The following is a 12,328-nucleotide window of genomic DNA, read 5'->3' on the forward strand; positions in this document are numbered from 1 at the left end:
ATATAGATCAATGATAAATAGAAATTAGGTAAATAGGAAGATAGATTGGACAGATGAGATAGATGATAGATAGGACAGATACATCGATCAATGAAATAGAGATTAGGTAGATAGGAAGGTAGATGGACAGATGAGATAGATGGAAGATAGATAGATAGAAGAGACAGACACAGACAGAGAGCTTATGAGAACAGTCGTCTCTACGATGTTGCCACTAGTGCCTAAACTTTTGAGATATAACAAGGGCAAAAAAAAAAAAAAAAACGAATTTCTTTGATCAGTTCCTCAGTGCCCATTTCAACTACTTCTTTTCAACTTGGAATAGGTGGAAATACATTTGCATGTTGAATTCATGGGCGCAGCTTTGAAAACCCCGTTACCGCTGACGGTGACCGAAGCAAGAGCGATCTTTTAAGACCCACCACCGGGCAGAGGCAACGGTTTCGTTGCAGGAAAAGCACAATCACAAAGAGGCGGAGTTCTTTAACTGCGTTTATTTTCACTAGGGTTTTTTTTTCCCCTCCCTTGAATATAAAAAAAGCAATTAACGGTTTTCAGTTGTTGTTTTTATTTGCAAGTTGGGGATCTACACCGTTGAGCCATAAATACGCAGGGTTGGACTCGGGAAACCTGGTGGATCAGGCAGCCAGGTTGAGATAACCCGGGACCATTTTTGTAACAGTTTACCGGGTTCCTCTTTTGATTTCCAAAATCAAACTGAATTTATCCCTTTTTCTCCTTTCCCTCCTTCCTCGGAGCTGGTCTCACTCCCTCAGTGATTCTCAACCTTGGCAGGGTGAAGATGTGTGGGCTCCCCACTCCCAGAATTCCCCAGTCAGAATTCCCCAGCGTGGGGAGGAGGAGGAGGAGGAGGAGGGGAAAGGAGGATCATAATGATGGAGAAAAGAGAAATGGAGGAGGAGGAAGAGGAAGATTATAATGATGGAGAAAAAGGAGGAGAAATGAGATGAGGAAGAGGAGGAGGAAAAGGAGGATCATAATGGAGAAAAGAGAAATGGAGGAGGAGGAAGAGGAAGATTATAATGATGGAGAAAAAGGAGGAGAAATGAGATGAGGAAGAGGAGGAGGAAAAGGAGGATCATAATGGAGAAAAGAGAAATGGAGGAGGAGGAAGAGGAAGATTATAATGATGGAGAAAAAGGAGGAGAAATGAGATGAGGAAGAGGAGGAAAAGGAGGATCATAATGGAGAAAAGAGAAATGGAGGAGGAGGAAGAGGAAGAGGAGGATCATAACGATGGAGAAAAAGGAGGAGAAATGAGGAGAGGAGGAAGAGGAGGAAGAAAAGGAGGATCATAATGGAGGAGGATCATAATGGAGAAAAAAGAGAAATGGAGGAGGAAGAGGAGGAGGAAAGAGAGAAGGGATGATCCCTCTGGTGGTTTAGGAGATGGAGCAGGAAAAGAGAATGAAAAAGAGAAGAGATGATGGCGACAGAGAATGAAAAAGAGAGGAGAAGGAGAAGGAGAGAAGGTGGTAGGGGTGATGGAGAAGGAGACCAGCGGCCGTGGAAAGAGACCATCTCAGTTCTGGCCACTGAAGCAAGAGGAGAAAATCAGAGGAGAAGCATGAATTACACCCAAAACCTCAACCTTCCCAAATGAGTCTCGGGTATCTGATTTCAAGGAGCAGAGAATGGAAGAAGCCCTAGAAATTTCTCCAGCGGTCCTTGAGGGAAGCTGAAGAACAGAACACCGGCTGTGCCGCATGGGAGTGATAGTCCAACAACACATCTGGCAGGTACTCTGGAAGACAGAACATTCAAGGGCACCCTGCCTCTGATTTTAACGATTGGGGCGGGAGTACATTGAGGTTTAGTCACTGTCTCTCGAGCCCAACGATCCCAACCAACCTGGTTTAATTCTGCCCACGATGGGTTTGACCTAACTGTGGCTGTGACCCAGCTCTAGCCTAACTTTAGGGCTGATGCCTTCAAAGACCTAGAGTTTTGTTTTTTTTTGTCTCTTTCCTATCCATTTTCCTTTCTTAAAAAACGATTCCTTGCCAAAATAATAATAATAATAATTAATAATAATAATAATAACCAACTAAAAACAACCCCAAGAAAATGACAAACGCCCCCCTCCAAAAAAAAAAAGAAAGAAAAACAAATATATCCACGGGCAAATTCAAACATGCACATCGCAACGAAAACGCAACGGTCCTAGACTTCCGTGTATGTACAGGCGGGCTTGTGTTTTTCTACATATTTACTGCCTTTACAAGCTAGTACCATCGCTAAGTTAGACGTTCCCCGTTTCCCACGTGGAAATCCGTACATCAGGGGTGGGTGGGTGGAGAGTTAAGAGATGACACTGGAGTTTCGGATAAGAGGAGGAAGCAATTCAAGATGGAGAGAAGAACGGTTGGTGATAGACCCCCACATCTTCTTCTGCCCCTTCTCACGAGGGCACCAGAAGGACGACGTCAGCCGGTGTTGTCGGGTCAACGCCGTCTCTGACAGGGAAGGTTGGTGGACCAGAGTTGACCTCCACCTCCTTTCAAGTTTCCTTGGCTCCGCTTGTCCCGCTTTTCCCCCCTAGAGTGGAAGTATCTGAGATGGTTCTCCTTGGCATGGTCTTCAGGAAATGCCCTTGGCCAAACCTGTCCATGGTTACCCCCTTGGCACGGTGTTGAGCGATCTTGGTTTACGTCTCTCTTCTCCACTTGAGAGTGTGCAAAAAAATGTAGGCTGGCTGATTCCCCCCCCTCCCTCCCCCCTCTTTCTCACACACACACACCTTGGGTACAACTTGACATTTGGCCAAGCGGGAAGTCAACCCTTCCAATTCTTTTCCGTCCCTCACTTTCCAGACCAGGAGGGCAATGTACAAGAGCCCAGAAGTGATGGAGAAAGATCAAAGGAGGGCCTGGAGATTCAGGAGGGGAGAGAGAGGTCTGCGCGGAGTGCTCAAGGCTTCGAACTCGGTGCCAGTCCCAATCGGATCTGCTTTTTCCCCCTTCTAAGTCTTCTCTTCCCGGTCTGTTTTGCGCCGCGTGATGTTTCGGGGTTTGATTTTGAGTGACAGTTCCCACAACGCCTCCTCGGCCAGGTGGTCGCTGAAGTCGTTGAAGAAGGAAATGATGTCATCGTTGCGCTTGATGTCGTAATGCCTGCCAAGATCAGAAAGAGAGGGCAGTTTAGACCGGAATGGAGCCAAGTTGGGTTAACCCTTAAGTGTTATAAAATACAGGCAATCTCCTCTACCTAAGACAACAATCGAGGCCAAATTTTCTCTTGCTAAGTGAAACGTTTGTTAAATGAGTTTTGCCCCATTTACGACCGTTGTTAAATTGAATCACTGCAGCTGTTAAGTTAGTAACATGGCTGTTAAATGAATCTCACTTCCCCCATTGACTCTGCTTGTCAGAAGGGCGCAAAAGGGGACCATGAGACCGTCGTAAATAGGAGTCGGTCGCCGAATGTCTGAATTTCGATCAAGTGACCCTGGGGATGTTGCGAGGGTCGTTAAGTGTGAAAAGCACGCCTGGTTCCCAACATCCCGAAACGTGGGCAGGAGGAACAGGAAGCCACGGGCCAAAGAAACGGGGACCCCCTTACACTTGCTGGAACCGTCTCATGTTATCCAGGATGTTGAACTGCTGCCATCGTTTGGAGAAGTTGACTTTGCCCTCGATGTAGTCGGGGTTTCCCAGGTGCACGAAAGTCAGGTCTTGCAGGATCAGGCCCCTGGAGGAGAGGGAAGGGAAAGAGAAGAGCTTCCAGTTACGGCGGCTCGGAAGAGCGACGTGGCTTAAGAGGCGAAAGGCGGGGGAGCGTTCTGATTTTGCCGAAGCTAGTAAGTCACAAACCAAGGAAGCAGGCTTGTTCTGCACCTCGGGGAAAAAGGCCAAATTACAAGTAATTTTTTTCCCCAGAGTGGAAGTATCTGAGATGGTTCTTCTCGGCATGGTCTTCAGGAAATGCCCTTGGCCAAACCCATCCATGGTGTTACCCCATGGCACGGTGTTGAGAGATCTTAGTTTATGTTTCTCTTCTCCACTTGGGAGTGTGCAAAAATGTGGGCTGGCTGATTCTCTCTCTCTCTCTCTCTCTCTCTCTCTCTCTCTCTCTCTCTCTCTCTCTCTCTCTCTCACACACACACACACACACACACACTTTGTTTAGTGTCCACAATTGAGACCACCAGCCTGGTCATTAAGCAAAGTGGTTGCTGAGCTCCAACACTGCAACATTACAATCTCACTTCAGCTTTGCTTTACAGACCTGCAAAGGTGGTCAGTGCAAGGACAGGTGGTAAAGTTGCTTTTTCATCAGTGTCATAATGGCTAACAGTCGCCAACTGAGGCGGCTAGGTCTACTGGACAGACCCAGAAGGAAAACACGGCCATAGAAGCTAACTCGACTTTATCGAAGAGAATCTTGCAAGTCTGAAAATGCAGTTTTGTTGCTATCATCTTTATAACCTCTTTCTCCGTCTGTTCTCTTTTGGAAGACCGGACAAATGACCGGATCAATATTACACATGAAGACCAATTTCTTGATGACTCTTCAGCTCTTAACAAATCCAACTGCTAAAGATGCGTTGCAACATATTAAGAGCTAACGTATATGGCTGTGTCTTCCTCCTGGCCGATCTAGTAGACTTAGCTACCTCGTTTAGTGACACCCGATGAAAAAGTCACTTTACGACCCAATCCTTGCTTTTACCACCATCACAGGCCTGTCTTCGCTTAAGGACCGGGTTGGCGTTCTCAATGGGTTAGGCTCAGGTTGAAGAGACGGCCTTTGTGACGTTCTCCAAAGAGATGGAAAAAAAGAAGGTTTGTGTAGTTACTCACAAGTAAGGAATGCACGGGGGTTCGACCTCACCAAGGGCAGCCCGATAAGCTCGGAAGGAAGACGAGCTGTCAATCAGAGTACAATACTCCGCTAAGCCCTAGGGGAAAAAAAAGAAGAAAAGTTTAGACGGTCCTTGACTTACAAGTATCTGTTCAGCGACCACTTGAAGTTAGCACTTGGCCGGGCCTCAGCCAAAGTCTTCTCCTCGGTCACAAGGGCCGATTTCCATGAATGTTATTTTTATAAGATGCCCAGAGTGGGAGGGACGAAGCGGGCAGCCGTACAAAATGTTCTTAAATGACAGAAAAATAGACTTCCAATTATTGTTACTTTGGTTCTCTTAACTTTGGGTATGGCGAGGTGGGCTAGCTTGGAAGAACTGGAATGTGGCATCATCAAACTCTTTATTATACTCTCTCTCTCTCTCTCTCTCACACACACACACACACACAAACACAGAGAGATGGAGAGAGAGAGAAAGAGAGGGGGGAAGAGTGAGAGAGAGATGGAGAGAGGGAAAAAGTGTGTATGTGCAAGGAGAAATATGGATATGAAATACAGGTAGTCCTTGACTTCATTTAGCGACCGTTCAAAGTCACAACGGCACTCAAAACAGTAACTTATGTCTGTTTTTCGCACAACCGCTGCAGCATCCCAAAATTCAAAATTCAGACGCTTGGCAAACTGACTCGTATTTATGACGGTCGCAGCATCCCGGGGTCACGTGTTCCCCTTTTGCGACCTTCTGACAGCGGGGAAACCAGATTCATTTAAGCCAGCTCCTAACTTAACAACCTGCAGTGATTCCCTTTACAACGGTGACGAGGAAAGGTCACAAAGTGGGGCAAAACTCTCTTTGCGAAGGTCTCGCTCGGCGACAGAAAATTTTGGGCCGGGTTGCGGTCGTAAGCCAAGGGACACACACACACAAACGCAAAAAGCGAAAGCAACCCACCTCGGAGGTCTGTTTCTGCCACTCGAGACGCCGAATGGGGGCCGAATCCAGCGCGGAGAGGATGGCCAGGTAGGAATTGAAATTGTTGAGTTTCCGTAAGTGCTGCGGCGAAAAGGGAGAACGGTGTGCAATTGCCTTCTCTTCCTTACCTTGCTTGTCTGGGGCAGCCCCCTTCCCTCCCTCAGCCACCCCCAGCCGGAACTTTACCTTCATGATTTTGATAAATTTCAGCAACAGCCTCTCTCTATCTTGAGACTTTTCCTGCTGCATGATTATCGAACGGACCCTGCGGATTTAGAAAAAGATTTGCAAAATTGACCGGACGTCTTAAATTTCTTACACCGGGCGAAACAGAGTCCAGCTTTTTTTTTAAAAAAAATCAATCAATCAATCAATCATTTGCCAGGCTGCCCTGGCCAGTTAGTCCTAGCTGCACCCTGGACAGGAGAGATGATTCGTTTCGATCTTCATCTCTCAAAGCCTGTCCTTATTCCTCCTGGTCAGATGTTTCAGAACAAAGTTTATTTTATTTCTTTGTTTGTCTATTTGTCTATCCCGCCTTTATTACTTTTTACAAGTAACTCAAGCTGGCAAGCACAACTTCCTCCTCCTATTTTCCCCGCAACAACAATCCTGTGAGGTGGGTTGGGCTGAGAGAGAGAGCAACTGGCTCAAGGTTACACAACTGGCTTTCGTGGCTAAGGCGGGACTAGAACTCACAGTCTCCTAGTGATTAGCCCAAAATCACCTAGGTGGCTTTCACAGCTGTGGGGAAACACACCTTGTTCTCTCTTACCAGTAAGACATATTATTAAAGTGCTCTGTGAACTGCGTCAAGTTGGGACTTTTCTCCTCGTTCTGTTCCTTTGCCCAGAGTAAAACTTCAGGGATCTGAAAAGGATGAACAGGACATAGAAAAGATAGGTAGCTCTTCCATTACTGAAATATCAACTCCTGAGCTATATTCTATATTCTATATTCTATATTCTATATTCTATATTCTATATTCTATATTCTATATTCTATATTCTATATTCTATTCTACTCTATTCTTCCATTCCATATTCTACTCTACTCTACTCTGCTCTGCTCTACACTACTCTATTCTACTCTACTCTATTCTTCCATTCCATATTCTACTCTACTCTACTCTACTCTACTCTACTCTACTCTACTCTATTCTTCCATTCCATTCCATTCCATTCCATTCCATTCCATTCCATTCCATTCCATTCCATTCCATTCCATTCCATACTCTACTCTACTCTACTCTACTCTACTCTACTCTACTCTACTCTACTCTACTCTACTCTACTCTATGACTTCTGAGTTCTGCCCACAACCAGGATGGCACCACCGGGCAACGGTAGGTCATCTGAACAGGGAGTTATGCAGAGATACAATGGGCACATGGAGAGAGGGCACCTCTGTGTGGTTGTTTGGGCAGGAAGAACCGGAAATGATTTGAGAGACCAGCTACTCCTATGATTGGAAAGGAAACATGCTAAAGATACGGGCACTGTGCAGAGATGCAACGGGCACCCTCCTTGGACTTGATTAGGGCCTTTTAAAAAAAAACCACACACAACGAGAACGCCTAGAATTATGAGTTAGGGATGGTGGAGATTATACGCCAGTGGTTAACTTCCACGTGTCGTTTTCGTACCTCAATCTTATAAAACAACTCAGCGTCGAGGAGTGTGAGCTGTTCTGAAATTTCGTGGCTGTGAAAATCGTGGAGGGTGCCGGGCCTGGAAAAGAGAAACAATGACAAAAAGAAACAGATTTATTGAGAAGCATATATATGTATGTATGTATGTATGTATGTATGTATGTATGTATGTATGTATGTATAAATATTCACCCTTCAAAAGGAGAAAATAAAACCCCAAACAAACACGAAATGACACGCTGAACGTGACGTTCAACATCCTGGTTATCTCATCTATTTGACTGCAGAAATAATTGAAGAAATGATGAATTTCTGTCATTGGCTGAGCAACGTTACTATGTGTGTGGCATCCAATTTTACAAGCCTTTTTTTTTTTTGGCCAGGGCTGTTAAGTGAATGACTGCAGTTTGCACTGTCATTACGCAAATCCAGCTTCTGCCTGTTGTTGCTTCTTGGAAGCTGGTTGGGAATCTCACCAATGGCAGTCACAGGCCAACTGTCTTAAATACGTGCTGGTTGCCAAGGACTAGAATTCCCTTCACGTAACTGTGGCGATGCTGTCATCAACCACTTTCTTCAATGCCCTTGTAAGTTTGAACAGTCACTAAACGTATGGTGGTAAGTTGAAGGTTGCCTGTATGAAAATCAGCAAGTCTTGAGAAAAAGGAACGGCGATTAATGTTGGCGCAAAAAAAAGAGGTATTTGGAATCAGCAGTTCTGAGCATCGAGTTCTCAGCACCCTCCCACACACTGATGACGTTACCTAGTAGGCTCATGAAATGTCTACAAGAAAAGCGCCAAGCTCAGAGAGCACCCAGGACCCCCAAACTCCTCCTCTCAAAAGTACTGGGAGAACCTCTATCCTGGCACACTGAATCTGGACCGCAGCTTCCTTAGTGAAGTTTCTGGTTCCCCCCCCCCCGGTTCTGCCCCGTGGAGCTGGCCGCCCATCTGACCTCGCCGCCACCCATCGGGCTGCCAAAGGCTTGATGGAGTTGGTGTAACGCAGCATTTTCCTCTGATCGACTTTGTCCAGGATATTTTTGCGCAAGACCCGGGCAAGGCTGAGCTCTCCGTTGCAAACCAAGCGAAAGACCAGTTCCATCAGCAGCTTCAGGATCTCCTCGGTCAGTTCTACCAAACTGGGAAAGAAAGCGATCCGGTGAAGCCTACACTTCAGATCCACCAAGGAGCAGCTCAGGCGACGCCTCTGTGGATCCCCAAGGTGAGACTCGGTTGTGGGGGGCGGGCGGCCCTGAGAAGCTTTCTCTGAACTTACAGGAGATTTTCAACATCTTTGTCCTCATGATCTTAAACTAGATCTTCAGTGGGCTAGTCCTCATGATTATAGGAGGAAATTTCGACAGCCCAAGCAGCTGCATCTACGGAAGGTTCAGATCCACTAAAAGACACCTAAAAAGTCGTAGATCATATACTGTGCCCCAAAGCGGAGCTTGATTGGGCTACTGAGAACTTTTCACTGATCTTAAACTAGATCTTCAATGGGCTAGTCCTCATGATTATAGGAGGAAATTTTGACAGCCCAAGCAGCTGCATTTACGGAAGGTTCAGATCCACTAAAAGACACCTAAAAAGTTGCAGATCCTATACTGTGCCCCAAAGCGGAGCTTGATTGGGCTCCTGAGAACTTTTCACTGATCTTAAACTAGATCTTCAATGGGCTAGTCCTCATGATTATGGGAGGAAATTTTGACAGCCCAAGCAGCTGCATCTACGGAAGGTTCAGATCCATTAGAAGACATCTAACAAGTCACAGATCATATACTACGTTTATTTTATAGGTGGTGAAGTTTAATACAAGAACGCATTTAGCATATTGATTATTTGGTGACCTAGAACCCATGTCTGGTTCTAGCTTGTTCTTCTTCTGTAGATCAAATCTAAGCCCCCCCCCCCGCCCAAAAAACCAAAAACACACATATTTAACCGTTTCCCCTTACCACAGTTCGTCCACCACTCGGACCAGGACGAAAAACGTATTCTTGCTGACTCGTTTCTTATTGTTGTCTGGACAGTGACAGAACTTCTCATACGTTGGAGGGCGAGTTAAAGAAGTTACAACAGGCAGTGACAACAACCAGCCAACCTTGCCGGTCTTGGAAGGATCAAATTCCTGGGTGGGGATCTCCAAAGTTGTCGGCTATGCCGGCAAGTGAGAAAAACAGTTTAGAACAGGTGGCGACCTTAAAGACGTACGGACTTCAACTCCCAGAATTCTGCAGTCAGCAGGCAAGCCGGGGAATTCTGGGAGCTGAAGACCACAAGCCTTGAAAGTTGCCAAGATTGGACACGCTGGTTCAGAAGACAACGACAAACCTGTTCTGTATTAATTTGGTCTGGTCTGGTCTGGTCTCAAGAGAGGCTGCAACAGTAGTAAGGGGTTGGATTATTCTGGTACCGAGAAAGGAAACCGATGCGCAAGTGTGGATTAGGACTTTACTTCTTGTTGTTTACAGCTTGGAAGATGGTCTAGTGCTGATCTTGGACAATGTATGTGTAGGTTATCACCTAACAAGACAATATCCAGCACCGCGCACTTCTCAAGATCCTGGGGTGGGAAAAGTCACACACACACACCCAGTTTTGTCTATCCCCCTTCGCCAAAAGGATATCGATATTGTAATTTTTTTATGAGCTCTTCCGGGGAAATGAACGTTCGGTAAGTTGTCAAGAAGGCTTCGCAGTAAAGCACCAAGTCTGGGCGAGGGAGGAAGAAAAAAGGAAAAATAAATAAATAGAAATTCATCTGTCTTCTGATCAAGCAGGGGTCTTCCCGGCCTGGGGGTGGGGTGGGTGGGGTTTGGGGTCATCATCGCTTCCACCCAGGATGAATTTCTAAGCATTCGTGACCCTAACGGGCCAGGAGCAGCCAGAGCAGCAAACACAACTCAACAAAATAGCCACCTGGGAAGCCATGATTAGAAAGCCCAGTTGACCAGACCATAATATAGCTCAGCTTTTGTTGATTGATTTATTTTACCGATCGTTATTTAGAAGCCATCTTTCTCCCTCCCTCCCTGGGTGGCATGCAAAAAAATACATTGAAAACTTAAACACTGAGCCAGATTGGGCTTGTGGTTAAGGTAGCAATCTAGAAACTAGGAGATCGCGAGTTCTAGTCCCGCCTCAGGCACGGAAGGTGGCTGGGTGACTTGGGGCCAATCACCAGGAGATGGTGAGTTCTAGTCTGGCTTTAGGCACGAAAGGTGGCTGGGCGACTTGGGGCCAATCCCCAGGAGACGGTGAGTTCTAGTCTGGCCATAGGGATGAAAGCCAGCTGGGTGACTTTTGGCCAATCACCAGGAGACGGTGAGTTCTAGTCCCACCTTAGGCCTGAAAGCCAGCTGGGTAAATTTGGGCCAATCACCAAGAGATGGTGAGTTCTAGTCCGGCCTTAGGCGTGAAAGCCAGCTGGGTGACTTTGAGCAACTTTTCAAGGATCTCCTTCCAAAATCCTTCCTGTGTTCTCACACTAGTTGTGAAGGTGGGCGAGCCCACGTTCCCGCCTACCTTTTACCGTCCCCTCCACTGTGGCCGTCTCCGTCGCGTGCACCAGGAGGATGTCACCTGAGCCCCCACGGACATCTGGACCGTCATCACCCTGCAGTGGAAGAGAATTCCCCCCGCCAAAAAAAAAAACCGCTAAGAGATGATGCACCGATTTCCTTTGGATGCCGTCGTTGTGCGTTTCCTGAACAGATCTGCAAACTGCCCGGCATCCATCTTCTCCTCCCCTTGTGCAAATGCAGGGAATGCAGGTTGAATGTGGCACAAACCCCCGGCAGTTTTGTTGTATGGACCTACCTTGGCTTGGCTTCGAACTAAGAGAGGCCAAGCTCCCCAAATATCCAAATAGGGGCTGTGAAAGAAATCCTTTGAGGGACTGAGAAGTAGGGAAGAACAGAGTTGGAAGGGGACCTTGGAGGTCTTCTAGTCCAACCCCCTGCTCAAGTAGGAGACCAGTCCAAAATGGCTGTCTCATCTCTTCTTGAGGAGGCGAGCATTTCCACTGATTGTTCTCACTGTCAGGAAGTTTCTCCTTAGTTCTAGGTTGCTTCTCTCCTTGATTAGTTTCCAACTGTTGCTTCTTGTCCTGCCTTCGGGCGCTTTGGAGAATAGCTTGACTCCCTCTTCTTTGGGGCAACCCCTGAGAGATTGGAAGACTGCTCCCATCTCCCCACTAGCCCTTCTCTTTATCACACTAGACACAGCAATAGCCACAGCACTTGTCTACCGCTACACAGTGCTTTACAGCCCTCTCTAAGCGGTTTACAGAGTCAGCCTCTCGCCCCCAACAATCGGGGGTCCTCATTTTACCCACCTCCGAAGGATGGAAGGCTGAGTCAAGCTTGAGCCAGTCAGGATCGAACCCCTGGCTGTGGGCAGAGTTAGCCTGCAATGCTGCATTGAACCGCTGGGCTAGCAGGATATATACCTCGTTCCTTTAACTAATTCATTGTACAGTTGAGCCTCCAGTCTCCTCATCATCTTTATTGCTCTTCTCTGCAATTTCTCAGCATCTTTTTTTTTTTTGTATCGTGGTGACCCAAACTGGATGCAGTATTTTTCCAGGTGTAACCTTACCAGTCTAGTGATCTGGATGTTATCCCTCTGTTGATGCAGCCCGGGACTGCATCAAACAGAGAAAGAAATTAATCTAGCCTAGTTCCAGAGCACAATCGGAAAGCAACCCGAAAGGAGACATCACAACTTACTTCCTGTTTCAAGGTCAGCCTGGACATGATTTCGGTGTGGTTAACTAGGGACAATTCGTCAACTTCCTCCTCCATCTGAGGGTTCTCCAAAGAGTCCAGCGACTTTTGTGGCCTGGAGGTGTAAGACAAAAGTGGATGCA

General features: G+C 46.7%; 1 protein-coding gene across 2 annotated transcripts in view; it reads right to left on the bottom strand.

Moving 5' to 3' along the window:
- Window positions 1-2,910: 2,910 nt before the first annotated feature.
- The window catches only part of RAPGEF1 (Rap guanine nucleotide exchange factor 1), a 48,060-nt gene continuing 38,642 nt past the window's right edge, over window positions 2,911-12,328 (bottom strand). For both annotated transcript variants that reach the window (XM_081339801.1, XM_081339802.1), the window contains 12 exons: window positions 12,189-12,300; window positions 10,984-11,074; window positions 10,086-10,170; window positions 9,414-9,506; window positions 8,409-8,594; window positions 7,446-7,530; window positions 6,576-6,670; window positions 5,987-6,065; window positions 5,780-5,881; window positions 4,824-4,921; window positions 3,583-3,711; window positions 2,911-3,134 (listed from right to left, as the gene is read on the bottom strand). In XM_081339801.1, coding sequence (XP_081195927.1) covers window positions 2,984-3,134; window positions 3,583-3,711; window positions 4,824-4,921; window positions 5,780-5,881; window positions 5,987-6,065; window positions 6,576-6,670; window positions 7,446-7,530; window positions 8,409-8,594; window positions 9,414-9,506; window positions 10,086-10,170; window positions 10,984-11,074; window positions 12,189-12,300 — 1,306 coding nt within the window. In that variant the 3' untranslated portion in view covers window positions 2,911-2,983. The remainder of the gene's footprint in view (window positions 3,135-3,582; window positions 3,712-4,823; window positions 4,922-5,779; window positions 5,882-5,986; window positions 6,066-6,575; window positions 6,671-7,445; window positions 7,531-8,408; window positions 8,595-9,413; window positions 9,507-10,085; window positions 10,171-10,983; window positions 11,075-12,188; window positions 12,301-12,328) is intronic.

This window comes from Vipera berus (assembly GCF_964194415.1).
Source record: "Vipera berus genome assembly, chromosome: 15".
Lineage (NCBI taxonomy): Eukaryota > Metazoa > Chordata > Lepidosauria > Squamata > Viperidae > Vipera > Vipera berus.